At 41.5% G+C, this 19231-nt stretch overlaps 1 protein-coding gene across 2 annotated transcripts in view; it reads right to left on the bottom strand.

Annotated features, from left to right (window-relative positions):
- Positions 1–2118: 2118 nt before the first annotated feature.
- Positions 2119–19231, bottom strand: part of TAF4B (TATA-box binding protein associated factor 4b) — a 72232-nt gene continuing 55119 nt past the window's right edge. For both annotated transcript variants that reach the window (XM_062632810.1, XM_062632809.1), the window contains exons 14-15: positions 14841–14960; positions 2119–3961 (exon numbers count right to left, since the gene is read on the bottom strand). In XM_062632810.1, the coding sequence (XP_062488794.1) occupies positions 3794–3961; positions 14841–14960 (288 nt within the window). In that variant the 3' untranslated portion in view covers positions 2119–3793. The remainder of the gene's footprint in view (positions 3962–14840; positions 14961–19231) is intronic.

Below are 19231 nucleotides of genomic sequence, written 5' to 3' on the forward strand. Positions count from 1 at the left end.
ATGAGGATGGGACAAGCCTCTGACATGTGGCGATGACCTCAGTCCTGAAAGCTGCAAAACAGAGGGGTCTGGCGTGCTACATTCTTCAGCCTTGGTACTCAGTTTTGTACCCACCAAAGGAGTAAAGCCTTCATTACAGACTGTAGTTATCTCCACAACTGCAGGCTCCGGTCATGAGACCTTGGATAACAATGATTGGATGCAGCTGTCAAGAGTATTTGTAGACATCGTGTGCACTACATGCAGAGGGAAGCATGTGCAGCACTTGGCCTCAGAAACCCCGCAGCCCTCATTTGAGAAGTCGCTGCAAGCAAGCCCATTTTGCCAAGTCCAATCGCTTGGACTGTCTGCCCCTTCAGGACATCCTCTTTTGCTTTAGTCTTTCCTTCTTCACCCCAGAGATTACAAACGAAGAGGAAAGCAATGAACAGAGCAGAGATGAACCTGGAGAACAGCTGACAGCATTTTGCTGAGCACAGTGCACTCACATGGCAGGACACAGGTGCCTACAAGAGAGTGGGCTTAGAACAACTTGATGCAAACAGTAGCCTTAAGCTACTTGTGTCAAAGTGTCCAAGAGAGTGCAATGGCTTTAAGGAATCATCTAGCAGTGTCTCACAGTTCCCCGCTACCTTCCTCATTAAACCTCGAACAAAGCTGCGGGGTGTGTTAGTGCACTCCGGCTAGTCTTTCCCAGGGGGAGAAGGGAAAAGCTGGAGTCAAAGGCAGTGCAAAGGGCTGGATTCAGTGGTAAGACCTGAAAATACCAATAAAGGGGAAAAGCAGCAGCTGGAGGAGAAAGAGTACAAAGCCCCTTTTGTTACCACGTAACATACAAAACTTGGCATACTACACTGCTAAGACAAGTAGTAGTCAAGAGCCAGCGACAACAGCTTTTCCTGCCACAACTGTATACAGTGTTTTCCCTAAAGGCTGAATACTTGAATGCCAGGGATAGCTGCCCAGATAGCTAGGTGCCACTAGGCTAGCAGATCATCTGGAGAGCAAGAAGTGCCTGGAGCAAGCTTTAGAACCCTCGCAGCACCAGTGGCATAGACAGCTCCGCTGCTAGGCTCCCAAGCTTGAATATGAGTGTGCCAAGAAGCAGGAAGCAAGGGACCGTGATGGCAGGGCTTGTCCTCATCACCCTGTGACTGGGATTTTAGTATTCCCATAAAGCGCAGTAAGATTGCAGGAAGGAGGGAAGTGAACTGCTGATTAACTCTCCTTCTATTCCTACTGTGCATGAGTAAAGCCCAAGTGTCTCCTAAGTGCCACTCTAGAGGACACTTCCTATTCTTGGAAGTGAAGTTGCGCTTGAATGAGAGGTAGGCTGAACCCTTGGGAGGGAGACAAGTACTTTTAGTATTTGCACCAAGGCCTTCTCTGTCCTGTCTGACATTAGCCCTAAAGATCTGCTGAGAAACCTTCCTGAAAACGTCTGCTACTCAAACTATTTATGCTACTACAGCATAATTTTTGGGGGGTTGGGGTGGGGGGAGGTGGTAGACTACTGGTGAAAGATCTGGGCAACAGTGAAAGCATGCAATCTGCATTGCACTTGAACCATCTATCATACTTTTTATGTACCTAGTTATCAATTATTTTCTCCAACATCTTTCATTTCAGTATCGCACTGGTTTAAAGATGATGAAGAGGCAGGCCAATGTGCAGATGCTCATCTTTGTTCTTCAACCTGCACTTAATTAATTGGGAGTTGCTTTAAAAATAACTCAGGACAATGCTTCCACTGCACATTGCTGAAGTCTGTGTTTTTACTGCCCAGAACATGTGCAAAGCACTCGCCTCTGCCCAGCTGTTAAAAAAGCCCCAACCAACAACAAAACCCAGCCTCTGCGCTGACTGACTGTGGGAAATCAGACAAACGAGAGGTTGCTTTTTCTCCCTGCCCACTACCCCTTCAAGTAATCATCTACTCTGTCACCTCATTCTGTTTAAGAACCTTAAAATATAGATGTTTATCACTAATATGTCACGTGAGGCAACCGTGCCAAGCACTGTGATGGGCAGATAGGCAGGGTTCTCTCTCAGAGCCACGCCATTAGTCATGGTGATGACTGCTTCAGATGCTGAATTTCTCATGTTAGGAAACAAAGATACCGATTTATTATTTTTAATAAAATAATTGCTTTGATGCAGTATTTAAAATAATTTTAAACATCTGCTCAATAAGATACAGTACACAAATATGGAAAATGCTGCACTTTACATAAAAAGTAAAGCTAAGCATTTAATTATACAAAACAATTTTGCCTGATGCCATCAATATCTTGCAAACTATAGCTTACTCAAAGTACTGCTCTTCTTTTATATATATATATATGCTATATATACATATATAAATAATTACAGCATTCATTTACTAGATTTGTTTACTACTTTTCCAACAAAAAAAAAAAAGACCCACAACAGATTCAAAACTTAATGAATTTGGTAACTATCTGCAGTGGTTCTGAAAGTGGAAGGTGTTTGAATCATCGCTTCAAGTTTTGAAGTAGCATGCCAAGTAACCATAGGAAGCTCATTTCTTGAAAGAAAACAGTTTCAGCAGGAAGCCATTCAATACAGTCAGTACCTTTCCCACCAATCCTGGGAAACAGCCATGCTATACTGCACTGTGTCATGGGAGGCAAAAAGTTTGGAGGCTGGGGAGAAGGGTGACCCTGAGGGTATTCCTTCCACCACAAGCCAAGCAAGTACAAAATCTCTGTATCTATCCTAGCAGTCTCAATAATTTGGAGTCCTCCTCCTCCTCACTGAATGGAAACCAGGCAACTGCCTAAATACTTTCTATTTGGTAATTTTCCCTGTTACAGCACATTAAGGTATCAAATCAGTATTTTCAATAAAGCAGTGAATCCGGTGGTTTGTAAACACCGCTTTTCTCCTTAAGAGAGTCTCCAGCTGCAAAGTTACAATGCACCTCAAACTTTCCCCTTTTTTAAGTCAGTAAAGGTTGCTTTTGTTAATTTCTTTCTACATCTATGCTCAAGTTGAATGCTACAGAAAGATAAACTGTTTCTTCTGTTTAGTCTTCCTTTTTAGGGTCTTTCACTCCTTGTATTCAAGTTTACTAGCTCCAGATTTTCCCCAAAGTATGTCCTAACTACACTGTCTAATGTACTTTAATCACAAGAACCACCAATTTGTTCACCTTCCCAAGTCACTTCCTCAGAGGAAAGGGGGAGGGCAGTTGAGGCAAGGTGAGGGGGAGAAAACACCCCACACTCCTTTTGCTTGTTACTTTGCTTTTCACAAATGAGCATCCAGTAGTAATTATAAACCCCAAAAATTTAAGGAGATGCTGAGCCTGATAGGCAATACGTTAGCATATTGACTGACTGCTGGTTCACAATTACGATTGCCATGCTGTGCATTTAAAGTGTTACTTGTTTCCCTAAATAAAGTTGTATTCAAAGAAGGCACTACATGTAGAACAGATGTGGCAGACTGTGGAGTACTGAAGAAAGCGACAGAGATGAACTAGGGACATATATCAAGCCCTCAGACCCTGCATGACAGTTAAATGCAAGCAGGTAGTAGTCAAGTGCTTGTGTGTGCAGCTCAGTGTCTTCACTGGTTTAGAGACTGGTTTAAGCCAAGTATTATTAAAACCCCTAGCTAGTTTAGGCATTTAATAAAAATGTTTATCTGTAAACAAGAGTTATCCTTACAACGGATCATTTTCCAGAAATTGGAATTTCAAGACAGTGCAACAATGCTTCAGTGTTTTCTTTGGCAGTAGACAGCAAGGTGAAATGTAAAATTCAAATCACTTCAGAAGAGCATGGTACAAGGTTAGAGAGTGCTTCATCTCCCTCTCTTGTTCCATGCAGAATATCAAGTCCCTGAGACAGACACGGGTTATTCTTGGACAGAGCAGCTGTTTCGTAAGGCTAAAACCTGATGATCCAGGAGCAACTCCATTGCCCTTCAAACCCTAAATGGGGGAGAGACAGAGAAAAAAATTATTACAATTCCATGTAAATACATGTTTTTAACAGAACTTGTTGGATTATACTGCCTGCTTGCATAAACCTAGCCTGCTGATGTTCAGCTTTACATGTTGAAACCCAGTCCTTGCACATTAGATAGTTTAAAAGACAAAGCAAGCACTTGCCAGTTGCAGCTTTACTTCAGTCAAAGCAGACTGAAAATTTTTTTCTTTAGACAAATCTTTCTTTAAAACTATACTGTTATGGTAAGGTGAATAACTGCCATTTCACTGAAGTCATATAACACAGACACTTGCACTGAGAAAGAACAAGCTAACTATGAAGAAGGTACTACCACAGTTCCTACGCACAGCTGTTACTCCCACTTGCAGACCCCTAAGCCAGATGTTCGTATCTTTTCTTGAAGAAGACCATCACTGCGAGTGGGCTCTAGTCTTGGAACACAGGCAGAAGAAACTCTTACCCTGGCCATCACCTGTGAATTGTCCTTTAAGGGAGCACCAAATACACACAGTCAAAGCATGTTCAGAACACTGTATCTGAGTTTATCCATCTCAGTCGGCTGCTCACTTGGTTATGAAAGCACAATTGGTAGGAGATGATGATGTTGAGTAGTTATACATTCAGGCTACTGCAATGAGCAACCCCCATGCATTCCAAAATGCCCCAAGATTTATTATTAGGGGCAGGGAGGAGGAAGATTACCATGAGCTGCACAATAGACTGGCTACTTATCTTGGAGCCAATCTATGCTACACAGCCAGTCTCTTATCACTACTGGAGGGTTCTTGGTAATGAATGCAATTTGTACAAATACGAGTGCTCAGTCTCTGTAACTTCAGGAAGGCAATGCCTGCCAGCATCAACACCACTTGGAGATGGTGCTCCTGGGTTGCTGTGTTAACTATATCACTTCTTACCCTAACACTCTCCGCAAGACTTCTGCAAAATGACTTTGCCCACTTTCCTTAGAGAAATCTGGTTAAAACCCCCATACATTAGAAATAAATACCAGTGCTGGACTATCTGTAGCAGCGAATGCCACTGTTGTTTGGGGGGAAGCATTGAAATTTATTTAAAAAATAAAAGAGATTCACCAGAGAGCACACACTAACCACAGAAAACCCAGGGCATACTGCAGAAATGCAAGCTGTATTTCTTCCTAGCAACATGCAGGGTATTCAGCACCATTTCATTTGCTTTACAGTCAATACTATTAAACACTACGAAATGCCATCATTTGAAACTTTCAGTTTGTTAAATGGCTTGGAATAAATGTGTGCGTGGGGAAGACTGCTGGCCACATCGCACGGAGAGGGCACTGCTGGCCTGGTAAGACACAAAAGGGTCACAGTTCAAGTTTGTCATATGACAACCCTGAAGGATCCAGGGAAAAGATAACTCTGCAATGCAGCTGCCAGCATGGGTTGAAAAGGAGGTCAATCCAACAGGATGCAGCAGAAGGCCCGAGGCAATGTTATAAATGAAACAAACCCCAAGGGTTTTCAGTAACCCAACAGCAATGTCCTTTATAATTCAAAGAACTTTATTGAGGTGAAAGTATTTTCTCTCTAAACAGCTATTAGACTAGAAGTCTTACCTTTAAAGGGACACCAAACAAAGCCACCTCAATCCTGTTCACTCCCTTACAAAAAGGAGGCAGGCAGCACAAATCCCCCAGCCTGCTTTGGATGCTGTTGGGCGCTGCGAGATGCTACAATAGGGCAGAAGTGCCAAGCTGCCTGCATTTGAGACAGAGTTATGGATTTGTTTATTCTTAAATTCTTACCCATCATGCCCAGTGCAGAGATGTAAAGTGATGTTACACTGTAATAACGCATCCAAAGCTTGTCCTGGAATCTTGTTTGCTAAACCAGACAGTTCATACTTCTAAGTTCCATGTAGCATCATATCAGTTTATCAGAGCTACTGAGTAGAGCATTACAGAGGCCAGGAGCTCTTTGAATAGTTACTGAACACATCTAAAGCAATCAACAACTGTTACCACATCCGAGTTAAAAGAAAAGGTCCTTCTCTCAAAGCCTCAAAAGGTTTAAAATTAAAGAAGCCAACAGACAGCCTAGGTCATTCCAGACCAGACTGGGACTATACTGGGGGACTCACTCTAAGTTTATAGGGAGATGAGCACTAACTCCATTTAGCTACTGTCCTCCACAGCTGCATCAAAACATTGGTCTTTCATGGTTTGGTTTTGGACCAAGCAGTGGAGGGGGCCTAACTTTTTGTAGTAAAACATTCAGAGAACCAAAAGTTCCTGTTGGGCAGAAGGTTGATCTTGTCTGGCCCTAGGCAATAGCCAGAAGGCCTCTCCCTTACATCTCATATACCCCTTCCTGCACAGAAGCTCCCTCACACTGCTTCTGAAACCTTAAAAACTCTGTTTAGAAAACCAGTCTGCTCCCAGACATCTCTATTATGTTCCTTCCAGTCGGGCAGCAACTGCTTCTTGCACCTTGCTGTATTGGGGGATTCTTCACTGCAAAAGTTTTCAGCCTACCCCCAAGACAGCCTCTTCTGAGAGGAAGTGACAAGTGCTACTTTTCAACCAGGCTACAGACAAAGGTAAGTGAATATGAAGTGTGTCCCTGTAGATCCAATGTTAGCAAAGGGTGCTGCCACCAGCCTGCACTCCCCGTTCTGTAGCATCTAATTATTAGTGCCTTAACTAGCAACTGGTGTCAGCCATATCCTGAAGTTGCTGACTTCCACTGAACCCCCAGCACCCCACTTTCCTTCTGAAAGAGAAATGACAGAGACATGCAGCCCAGGAAGGGCAACTGCCAGCACAGATATGACCAGTCAACCTGGGTACCAACAGCTGACAGACCCCCTTCAAATGCCAGGTAAGGTGCTGTGGCAATGGCACTGGAAACCACCCTTCATAGCAACAAGAACACCAGCTGGCTTAAAAACAGCCCCAGGAGGCCACAACGGTAGCAGTCCTGCTTTTGGCCTATCCTCAGAGTCAAGCCAAATCAGCAACTTTGCCAAAGCAACGTGCTGTCGCCCTTTCTTCATCCTTAGAGCCTTTTAAACACAGTGACAGAGATCAGTTGCTCTCACCGATCTGGGCAGCAGAATATACTGTGGCGCTCCTGTTGCGGTCCCATGCCTGCTGCGCAGCTAGTTTTGTTGGGGTTGCTCTTGAAACTTGTTTTAAGATCTCTAGAGCTCCCTCCAGTGGCTGGACTGAGAATTAAATACCAACTCTGAAAAGGCAAGAACGAAGTTGATCCAGAGCCACAGTTTGCACCGAGGCTCTTACTTTACCTGAGCTACCATTACCACCTTATTCCTAGTCTCCGAGGTACCTGGAGTACGTGACCTACAAGTCTGCATCACAAATATTGACATGGATATCAAAGTTGCACAGAGCTATTCTACAGGCCTTGAAACAAAGTTCAGAGAGGTCAGACAACTTCCCTCCCATCAAGTTCAGGTGAGGCTCAGTGAGCTGTTCCTGGCTCCCTTCTCAAATTCAATGGCTTCACACCAATCAATTGTAAAGCTTTAAACTCTTGAGAGGGGGGCACTTTAAGAGAGCAAAGCGTTCAGTCAAAAGTCAAGCCAAGAGTTCTCATTTCAGCTTCTGGTGTGGCATAAACATACCCCAGTCCCAGAGCTAAGATCCTAAGAGAGCAAACTGTCATTGCAGCTCTGCTGCACATTATAAAGAACACCACCAGCAGAAGGAAGCAAAGTCACCAGAGTTTTCAATGACATCTCCAAACACTGAAATATTACAGCTGTGTGCAGCAGAGACATTGTCAGAAGGTGGTAAAAGGTGGTAAGAGCACCTAGCGAGTCAGAGCCAAAAGCATCCATGTTCAACCCCCAGCTCTGTCACCTGCGGTCACACTGAGGTTGGTGGTATCTAGTGTACCCTGTATGGCAATTTCTCAGCTGTAAAACACAGGACACATTCCTGTCTCACAGGAGGAAAAAAGGTTAAAAAGCCATTAACACACTGTGGAGCACAAAACCACTTTCCTGGGTCTCCCTCAGCAGCAAGGGGGAACAAAGAGACCCTGTCAGAACTGTGACAGCTTTGCTCGCACAAATAAGTGCCTGATTTAAGCCTGAGAAAACAAAGTGAAAGAAGTTGATAACACTTTGGTTACAAGCCAACCTACTGATGCTCCCTTTTCTAACAAACCTCACCCTAATAGAAACATTCTCACATTCACAATACTAAATACCACATTACTCAATATTTACATGATTCTTTTTTAAAAATAAAGTTGGTTATGTTAAGTGGTTGGGATTTGGGAGAGCTGTTTTTTTTTTAACCTTATAGACCATTAGGGTAGATCAATCCAATGACTGAAAGGCTTTAGATCTTTTTCCAGGCTGCTTCTCATGGAGCTGAAAACAAACATGTATATTTATGATGTTATCTGCAGCATGAAGCTGTCAGATCTATGTAACAGAGAACTCTATTCAACTACACATTTTTCCTCAGATTTCATTGCAACATTCCTACAAGTCCTTTAAAAAGTAGGCAACAACATGTTTTACATATTGAAACAAATTACTGTGAATGTAATGTCAGTTTATTCACTATTATGCCCAAGATTCATGTACGCATGTCACTTTGTATGGGTACATCAGATGCTTAATCTGTACCTGGAGGTAATGAATACTATACAAATATGTCATGTTAGTTAATAGACAATTATTAAGCTAAAATTTTCTGGCTCTTTGCCACTTCATTTTAAGCAATGTATTGTCAACTAAATTATAAATCTCTTGACCCTTCACATGTCATCAACATTTGCACATTACCAATATGTTCAGCCTAAAGCTACAATGCAATTAGTCATTTAAATTGCAGATATCTTTCACACATAAGAAGAATTAAGTTCATCCCTAGCACAGAGAAGGAACAATATGGGCCAATGAACTGTATTTCTGAAGTGTGTGAATGGCAGATGAGAATATTCTTTCCCTATTTACATGGGGAAAAATTCACATCAATTGTATGGCCTAGACTGACAGCAGCCAGGAAAATCAGCACTGAAACTGAAACTCTCTAGCTGACAGGGTTGTTCTTTGTACTTAGATAAGCACATATCTATGTGTTCATCTTGCAGCAGATATTAAGATGCTGAAGACATATTTTATAATTGCAGTAACACTTTCAGCTCCCCTCTTTCCCCAAGGTATGACCCCACTGTAGACTCTTCCATTGTCTGATAGCTTGAATAAGAAACAGAAACTGAAATCAAGAATCTGCATATGTTAAGCATAAGCAAAGAGCCTTACTCGTCCCCCTCCACCCCTTCCCCACACCAACACCGCCCTCTGCTTTAGACCTATAGACCAAGGGGTTGTAGAGACACAAACTGAGAGAAACCCCTCAAGTACAGAAACAGATTTTGTAACCTGGCTCTGAACACCTACTTACATGCAAGTCAGTCTAGGTCCAATTTGAAGTGATTGCTTTTAAGTTCATTTTCTGCAGCTTTTAAGAAATTATTTTAGCAGACTATCACATACCACTGCCAAGCACCAGCCAGCAGCCTCTCTGCACCCTATGGATATACAGGGAACAGCAAACCTGTCATGATTCACTACAGAGCCAACTTCTGCATTTAACTCACATTTAGACACAATCACATCCTTAACAATTCTGAAGTTGATGAATTGTGCTAGTGGGTCCTCTCATCAGAAGAGCTTATGGCCAAAACGGTGTCAGTAATTTCTACAGCTACTGCTTTTAAGAGTGTAAAGCCACATAACCCTTAACTATCACACATCCCTCCTGAAAATGTCAAAAAACCTGAAAGCAATTTGATTGTCACACAGTGGGAAAAAAAAAGCCCAAAACAACCTCTCTTTTCTAATCAATCATTAAGAAGAGTTGGGGTTTTCTTTCATTCTGCAGAAAAGGGCTTGCTGCTCAGAGGTTTAATTCTTCCTAGGTCAACCTAAAGAGTGTTTCTAAAGCTTAAACAAGCACCATATACAGAATATATTTAATCAGCATGCATTCCAACATCCTAAGCTGTAAAGCAAGGCAGGTAAGTTTAAGTTCTACTAACAATGATCAGATGTGGCACAGACCTAGCCCTAGAAGAGATCTGGAGAGTTATTTTCTCCACTCACAATCAATATTTAAAATGGAACAATGACCAGTGTGGTAAACAAGGCATTTCTTCCATTTCCTGCCAAACTTCTTCCCAGAAGAATACAAGCTTATTTGTGAAATGCTGTGTTAGATCACCCTGGAAGTATCACATTATTTTAAGTATGTTGATCAGAGCTAGGAGTTTGACAAAAAGACAGTACTGGAATGGCTCTGCACTGACCTGAGGATGTCAGCTGCACCATTTGCTTCTGTAGCACCTACTTGCAGTAGCTTAAGTTTCTACAGCAGAGCTAGACTACAGGTGGCAAGGCAAGACCCACACTTTGTAACAGTAGCCAGCCTTGGCAGTGGACAGAACAGGCACAGTGTCTGGGAGGGAGAAATTTCCTTTGAAACTGGATCAGGCAAAAGAAAGAATATTTAACCCAAGATTTACCCCTCAGTCAGTCAATGTGACCAACCTGGAAGAAGGCAAGTGAAGCACACACCAACAGCAGCACTTCAGGGCAAGACAGACTGCACCACTTCCAAGTAGTTAATGTAAAAATTACACAGAAGTGCAAGCATCCAACTGAGTTTTCCTGTGTAAAGCAGAACAATGCTCCCACCACAGTCTTCAGAAGCTGACCATAAGAGCAATAGCCAAGTCTCCTAGCCATATATAGGCTTTTTCCCCTCCTTGCTGCATGAAACCACGCAAACATACAGCTCTCAGTTCAAGGTCAAAGACTACCTTGGACCCAGAACACCTTTGGATAAAAGCAAAGAAAGTTTAAGGGCTCAGAACTGCAGTGAGAATGAGACAAAGCTGTTTTCAAAGTAGCTTTGTCATCAGAAAAGCAATAAAACTTAATCCAAAAATATCTTTGGCTATTTGTCAGCACTGGAAACATTATGGGGCATGTTACCAACCAATAAACACTATGAGACAGAACACAGAATTGGGAAAATGAGTCTGTGGCTTCAAGTTTACTTTTTCTTGATTTGTTTTAGAAGTGTTCTCCCTTCTCAAGATGAGATATTTTTCAGTTCTTCCCACCCTTTAATTTATTACTGTTCACCACATGCCTCCAAACTGCGGGAGGGAGGGAGAAGAAGTGGGTAACAGATACACAAACCCAAAAACGCACATGAATCAAATCCAATCCTCTCTCCCTCACTGTATCCAAAAGTGTCCAGAGGGACCACAATGAGAGAGATGAAGGTATCACCACCTCTGGAATACAAGCAGCAGCAATTCACACATTTTCACAATACGGAGATTTTCTTACCAGGGCTTTCTCAAATTGCTCTTTCTGAACAATACAATTCAAATGTTAAGTTGCAGTGAAAAGAACAAGCAGAACTACCCAAACCAGTGTTTCCAACAAGGAGAAAAGAGCTCCCATTATACTGATGCCTTTTTCTTTTTTAATTAGGCCTAGAGCATTAGCCTTATTTTTCCATTCCATGAACATCATGGATTTGTCCCTACTGCTACTTCAAGTTTAGGGATACATAAGCAATAATCATGGCAAGATAGAGCTCACCCTTTTTATATTGCTTTTAGGTCCAAATTACTTGACAGACTCCTTGGGGCAAGAACCTGTTTATTTGTTACCTGCCACACTATGAAGTGATGTGGCTTCTGGTAAGCAGGCTTCTAGCTGTAAAGCAAATGCTTCTGTCACCGCATGTGCTAGTTCCCAAATTAAAATAATCCATAACAGGTCTCCCTAAAAGACCAAGTACAGAAAGCAGAATTTCAAATAACAAGATAAAATGAACGCACAGAATTCAGGCACTCAACTACCACAGGAAAAAGACTTTCCAGACAAGATGCAAAGTCAGGTAGTACAATGCAGAGAAACAGATACCTAGGGCTGAAAAACCATCCCAATTAAACACAGATACTTGCCTGTGGAGAAAGGAAACATGGCATTCTAACAAAATGCCCTTCACGCTGAAACAGAAGGAAGCAGATCCATACCAACACAGTCTGCTAAGCTGCTCTCTTCTAGTACTCATTACATTTTGGTCTGAATAGTGAAAGCCAAATAAGAAACAAATTTGCTTACAGAGTTTCATTTTTTTTAATACATACTATAACTGATTATTTCTTCCCTGTCTCCTGAAATACCTTAGGGCTTCTTTTTACATCAATAATGGCTTGAAACAATTCCTTTCCTTTAATTACTGCAGTAGGCAACAGCAAGAAGAGGCTGAACAGAGTCAACTTTGGTCTAATATGGATGTAAGAAACATAAGCATTGTACAAAGAACATTATCCAAGGAAAGTTTAAGTCTTGAGTTAAAAAACTTAATGCAGTTAGCACCAGTGATTTCATTCAATACTGTCAGAAGATCACTCATATCCAGGAATAACTTCTTCCATTATTCCTGTCTACCGAGATACCAGGTGTAAAAAAAAAGGTCACAGGAGTATTATCCAGAGATTTACTCCTTGCCATTGCAGTCAGAAAGTTCTGACATTTAAGATTACTTGAGAGTAAAGCTGTCTCTATTTGCAATTTGAAATGAGAAAGTACATCCTGCCTGTTTAAATTATTCTCAGACAGGTTGCCCAAAAAGATGATTTTAAAGATGCCCAATTGTGCATCAGCCTAAGGCCATATTGTACTTGCTTTCAGTTTCAAAGACCTCCTTTCATCTTTGAAGAATGGAATGTTGTTTACTGCTTAGGATGTTTTGCCATGTTATCATGAATGTATTACAAATGTTCTGCTTCTTGAATTAGAGTGTTTGTCAAAACCATTCTTTATTCCACATGAGAAGTCTTAAGCCCATTATAAATCCTTCTCAGATATATTTGGACACTTAAACATCTAAATCTAAACATCCCTCCCAAGTTTGCCATTCTGCATAATTTCACAAAAAAGAAAAGAAGGTCTGCAGAGAATTGCTTTCTGGTAGCATGAAGCCTAAGTACCAGGTACTGGAAGAATGCAAGATTGCATGTGAGAAAAGTAGTTTCAGTGGCAGAATTGCTTCCACCTACTGCCCTTACAACTCAGTCTAATAAAGCGACCTATATGAGAAGCATCTTAAAATACAGCAGGTAAGTTTGTGACAATGAAATACTGCCAAGGCTTACGGTCAGTTTGAGGCATGTTATGTCCATGTTCTTTTAAACTGGCAATGTAAATAATGGATCACCACCTTTTAATAGCAACACTTATCTGTCTCATTCTGGCATAATCTTATAAAGCTTTTAATAAAGCAGACACACAGCAGACGATGAGAAATAACTGAAAAGTACCTAACAGGCAGACTTGTTAAATATTCAGAAACAAATCCGGCAATAATTATAGAAAACCACTATGAAGAACAGGAATAGTTACTCGATAGAAGCTCGGGGGAAGAGGAGAAAAGGATGGGGAAAGTCATTCTTGTGCTAGACTCATTTTTTCAAGTTTTTCCAGTGGTGTTATAAAAAAAGTAGCTATACCTTCAGCTTGATGTGAAAGTACATTAAAAAACTTCAAAGAAATGAAGAATAGCTGCTCAAAAGCTGGGAACGCTGCTTTCTGCAGCTTGTTAGGTACAGATTCCTTCACTTGCAGTAAACGAAGCATTCAAGGAGCTAATTGTGTCTCCATGTCAGGAAAACAAATAAAAATCAGAAAAACAAGTCTACCTCGGCTCCTTAGACAGGTCTCTTGTCACAGTCCAGGCTGAGGGAAAACCTACAGGACAGATGCCACCATTGTCTCAGTTACACTGCAAATAACTGAGCTTCATACAAGGTCCTTGTATGCACCACAATATGCAAAAACACTGGAGTGTTTTCAATCCTAGCATCTACTTTAGCTTCCTAAGCCACAACAATGAAAAAGACTTAATGAAAAAGATGTAAGGTTTATCAAAAAGGACAACTTTACTACCACTTCCTCCACATGAGGGTTACTTTCCAGGCTTCTGCTCACTGTGCTTGGGTCAGCCACCAACCAGCCATCCACTTGAGCAATATTAAAGCTTTATGAGAAAAAGGGGCAAAACTGGCAACAACACTTGAATGGCAGCCTGCAATACACTTGTCCTGTCTCCAGCCAAGATGATGGCCTCTTAACAAAAGCAGGCTGTCAGTTTCCTTGGAAAGAACTTCTCCAGTCCCACAGGTTTCCCAGGTCCCAGAAATTTAATCTCCAACACAACATTGAGAGATTTGTTCAAAGATTTGTTAAAAGCACCTTCAAGGAAATTTTAAAATGCAGCATGAGCCAGAAAAGATAATCTGTCTTACTGCAGGAGCTGAATGGCCTAGCTTTATTTATTTATTGGTTGTTGGGGGGATCTAGCCAAGGTGAACTCACAGTTCACTTGAAAAGAATGCCTATGCACTATGTGTGGAAGAAAGTCCACAGCCAAATGTGAAAGCAAGAGCCATTTCAAAAGCCATCCAAAACAGCCATCGTGAGCAAAACTGAGGGGACATGGCAACTAGCTGCTGTGAAAAATCACCATAGCTTTGTTACCCTCCCATGCAGATGGAAGTTCCTCCGAGCCATCATTTCATTCAGTCCTTACACAGTGCTCTTATCCACAGTTCTTCCTATACACACAAGTAAACATCCCTGTCAAATTTACCAGAAACAATCCTTTCAAGTATCTAACACACAGGCTAGTTTTCTTACAGTATGCAACCAGCCATTTTGTGTAAGAGAATCCTCACTTCTTCCTACAAAGAAAGATAAAAATAATTCAGTATGGAGATTCAGCACCATGCAAGTAATTGTAAGCCATCTACATACCTCCAGCCCAGGCCCAACATTTGCTGAATCCAGTGGTCTTTTCTTCCTTGATCCAATGGCTGCCAAAGCTGTGAGGTTGGCTTCTCTTTGTTGTATTTGTGCTAACTCCAACTGTTGCATCTAATTTAAAAAGAAAACACCTACATTAATTATGACACACAGTATTGTAAAGGTCTTGTTCTCTTTATGGCAACCTCAGACAGCTCTGCAGCCCCTACTGAAAGAATGTATTTCACAGGATCTTCTCCTGTCTTTCCAGACACTTTTGACAAATTCCAGTACTCAGTCACACTCAGAGTCTTGAAATGCTAACGACCCCATAGGTAGTAGCACTGGGTAAATAACAATTTTCATGGAGTCTGCATTGCGGTATCAACGTGGCCTGAACAGCAGCCTTGCTGCTGGTTCCTCAGCTCGTAAGTGTTACCATTTCTGATTAATAGAAAACATTGATCAGAACTGGTTTGAGGCCAGATCAGTATTAAAATTTGCAGTTACTGAGTTCTTTGAACTGGGCATATTCTTAATTCAAAATCTCAATTCATGACTGCACAAGCAAGACACTCAATTTCTTCATGCTGTATTACCTGAACCCAGCACCCAACGTTGCTATTTTGAAGCATCTTATAATCAAGTGAACAGGATGCCGTCGGTTCATTTTTTCTCTTTCCTCAGAACACATTTGAATGTTTAGGCATACCTGAAGCAAGTTAGAGATACACTGCATGCATCTATTCTCACTCATCTCCAAAAGCTGTTCAACACACGAAAAATCCTTAGAAACAACCCCTCAGGTAAACTTCAGATGGGAGAAAACCCCATAGTCAAGAGGACTAAGGAAAAAAAAAAGAAGTTTTATGTCTGAATTCCAGGTACATACTCCTTCATTCTATTTGATAGCTATAGATACCAGCTGCCTTAGAGCTCAAACTGCTCAAATCTGCTAACAGATTTAGTAGCTTGGATTGGCCATCTTAATAATGCAACCACACTGCTTTCAGATCTGCTAGCTGTCCCACTTGGAGCATGGGTGGAAGGCAACGCACTCTTCTCTGTAGAGAAGGAAGCTTTTCTGTTTACTCTAGTTGAGGTTGTCCTTAAACATAAACTTCTGGGTTTGATGATAACCTTTAGGTGATCTGACATACAACTAGAGCAGCTCCCTGGCCCATGCTCATGTTTCAGTTACGAAAACAACACTGTTTGTGAGTCAGTGAGTCAGCTTTGATCACACTACGTAGGCTTTTACTTACAGAAATGCAGTAGCACTTTTTCAGTGCTAGATACCATCATTCACTTATCAGACAACCTATTCTTACTTTTGCGTGCAGTGAAATCACTTATAACCTTATTTATCAGATTTAATTCCATTCTGAGTGGGGGTTTGTTTGGCTTTGTTTCAAAGCATATAGTATTGCTTTCAATAATATTTTAGAGACTGTGAGGTTTTATATCAGTTAAACTTGAAAACTTCCGGAGTTCTGCAATTGTCTTAGGCTACCTCCAGCCAGCCTACTTGCATAAAATGCAAGTCAGGAAGACACTGCAAACAATCAGGGATGGGGGAAAATCAGATTACATCCAAAGTAGTAACCCAAAACTTCACAAATTGTGTGAAACACTGAGGCTTATGAACTATTTTCATGTGACATCTTCATCATTCCCTGGGTTGATTGGGAAGAATAAAACACCAAGACTCTTTAGCAGAGGCATGTGCTGACTTCCAGCCCCAGCTGCCCAGGCCTCCAACACCTGCAGCCACTCTGGCTTACAGGCAACTACGGAGCATCCCTGTAGAAGTACACCTTCCTACTAGCAATGTAGTTCAGTCATCACAGTAGATGAATGTACACCACAGTCTCCTTGCCAAGAGAAGAGGCGTTACAACATGCCATGCACATGGCATTCCTCCGGGGCAAATTTCCAAAAGGCTACAGTGGCAAACAAAGACAGAAGGGGGAAGATTATCTGCTTTACTTTTTAAGAATCATTACACTTAAAATGAAGAGGACTTTTAAAACCATTTAACTTAAAACAAGAGAACAAAACAGAAATCTTTATTAGCCTAACCTTATACTTCCATCCCTGGGAGTCATTAGAAAACATATCCCCCCTCTCCATCAACCTACAAAACACATAAAACCAGCTCAGTGGAGTTAAATATGTCAAAAAGGGGTGGCTGCTGAACATTTGGTCACTGGCTTGAAAAGCATTGAAAGAAGACCGCATCACCTTTTTTACAGCTCATGTTCATGGGCAGCCATGGTAAAGACTAAGGACAAGGGACTTTTTACAAGGGCAGGTTGTGACAGAACAAAGGGCTTTAAACTGAAAGATGGGAGATTTGCGTTAGGTATTAGGAAGAAATTGTTCACTAAGAGGGTGGTGATGCACTGGCACAGGTTGCCCAGAGAAGCTGTGGCTGGCAGTGTTCATGGCCAGGCTGGATAGGGCTTTGAGCAACCTGGACTACTGGAAGGTGTCCTGAAACTAGATGATCTTTAAGTTCCCTTCCAACCCAAACCATTTTGATTTTATGATAATACCAAGGGGGGCTGGCAATCAGCACAAGGTACAGGGGACTGAGTGGGTTGAATGCCTCTTGGCAGAGTGGCAGAATGCCCCACTGGCTGAGGACTGGGTAGTGCCCGGGCACCATCCCCATTTACCCCACACAATTCAAGCTGACAAAGCTTGCTGTTACCAGACACCCTGCAGAAGCAAGCACTGCTGCTGGAGGGCAGTGCTGGCAGATAACCAAACAGGATGCCACTTGGTGAACAGTAAGGAAAAGATGACCCTTCCAGAAATGGGACTGGTGCGCCTTTGACAATGCAGTTCCCAAGACAACACTGGAAATGCATGTCATCATCTACTCCCCTCAGTACATTTTCAACCTTGGAAACAGTCAGAGGATTTTTCAAATCAGGCAGAATCTCACCATGGTTTTGGAGCAAAAGGATAAAAAGAAATCATAGTCTTGTTGCATTCTAGGTAGGCATCTCGGGGATTTTTCTGAGAACATAATTAAGACAAATGAATTTAAACACTCAATCTCCATAATGGACTCAACAGATCCCCATTAAGCAATATGGGCAGACATCCAAATTACCCTGCTGAAGCCAGCGAAAATAATTTTTTCCTCAAGTTTTGTTCCATTAAATAGTGTGGGATTAGATGTCCAAACATTGTGTGAGCAGTTGAAAGCACAGGATCAGGAGAAAACAAGCAGATAACGTCAAGGGATACCCGAGGATTCTGGCTGGCTAAATACTGCCAGATTTTCCTAAACGAGTTTAGGAAAGAGCAAGAGGCAACTATGTAGAGTCAAATCTGTCTTTAACAGTTTTGTAGCACACACGTTAGGGCAGAAAGAGCAGTGCAGCAAGTGACAGACAGTAAAAGTAGCATATATACTTTATTAAAATATAACATAGAGAAGCTGCATCTAGTATTGTTTCCCTTCCAGGGGCCAGTTTTATTAATGTTTGTGTCTCTGACTAAAATAGAATATAAATAGAAACTGTCATACCCAGGTTTGTATCTTGAAACTAAATGATTTGTTTTCTCTTGAAGACAGAAGTGTGTAATGGCAACTCAGGAGGAGCAAGGGGAACTTGCACCATACATTAGACCCACAAACTACCAGGTTTCCCCTCAATCCAACCTACTTGGATCTGCTGAAAGGTGCTGCTATTCCACCACAACACAGGAGTCCAACACACATTCTTTTCAAAATTCATTCCTCAAGATGGGCATTGAGAGGGAAGAGTCTCCAGGCAAGAAGCAAATGAAGTTCATGCTCCTTCTCCCCCCTTTCTTATTTTTACATATGCTAAGAATTGCAGTACAAAGAGTTTTAAAAACTTGTGTATAAAGATCAAATTGCTATGAAAACGTCTCAGAACTTGTAAAATAGTCTTTGTTGCTGCTGGCCTTTTTAATAATAAAAATAGGGTTTAAAGTCTGGTCTTGCAGCAAGCTGGAATCTCTAGGGTGACACAATAACCGTTTTAGTTAATCTGACCTGCAGCACAAATCAAGAAATAAGGTATGATTTAAAGTCCTCCCTTATAGTGAAATGGCATTTGCAGCATGGCTGTAATCACACAAAATGAAAGGTTTTAAAATTGACCTCTCTGTTCTGTACTCAATCCTCTACTGAGAAAAATATTTCTTTTCCTGCTCATGGAAATTCTATCTCACTTATGTCTCACACTCCACATTTCAGAAAATGTGCAAAATCTATTTTTACTACTACACCAGTGACATTTTTGTGGCATTTTAATATTAAAAATTAAATTTCAAGTTCCATGAGAAGACAAGAAGTACTTCAGCTATGAGATGCTGAGACTTTTTTTTTTAAAGCAATACTGCAAGTTAGTTTAAAA

This window comes from Pezoporus occidentalis, unplaced genomic scaffold (genome assembly GCF_034315485.1).
Source record: "Pezoporus occidentalis ecotype Australia unplaced genomic scaffold, CSIRO_AGI_Poc_V1 ctg4, whole genome shotgun sequence".
Lineage (NCBI taxonomy): Eukaryota > Metazoa > Chordata > Aves > Psittaciformes > Psittacidae > Pezoporus > Pezoporus occidentalis.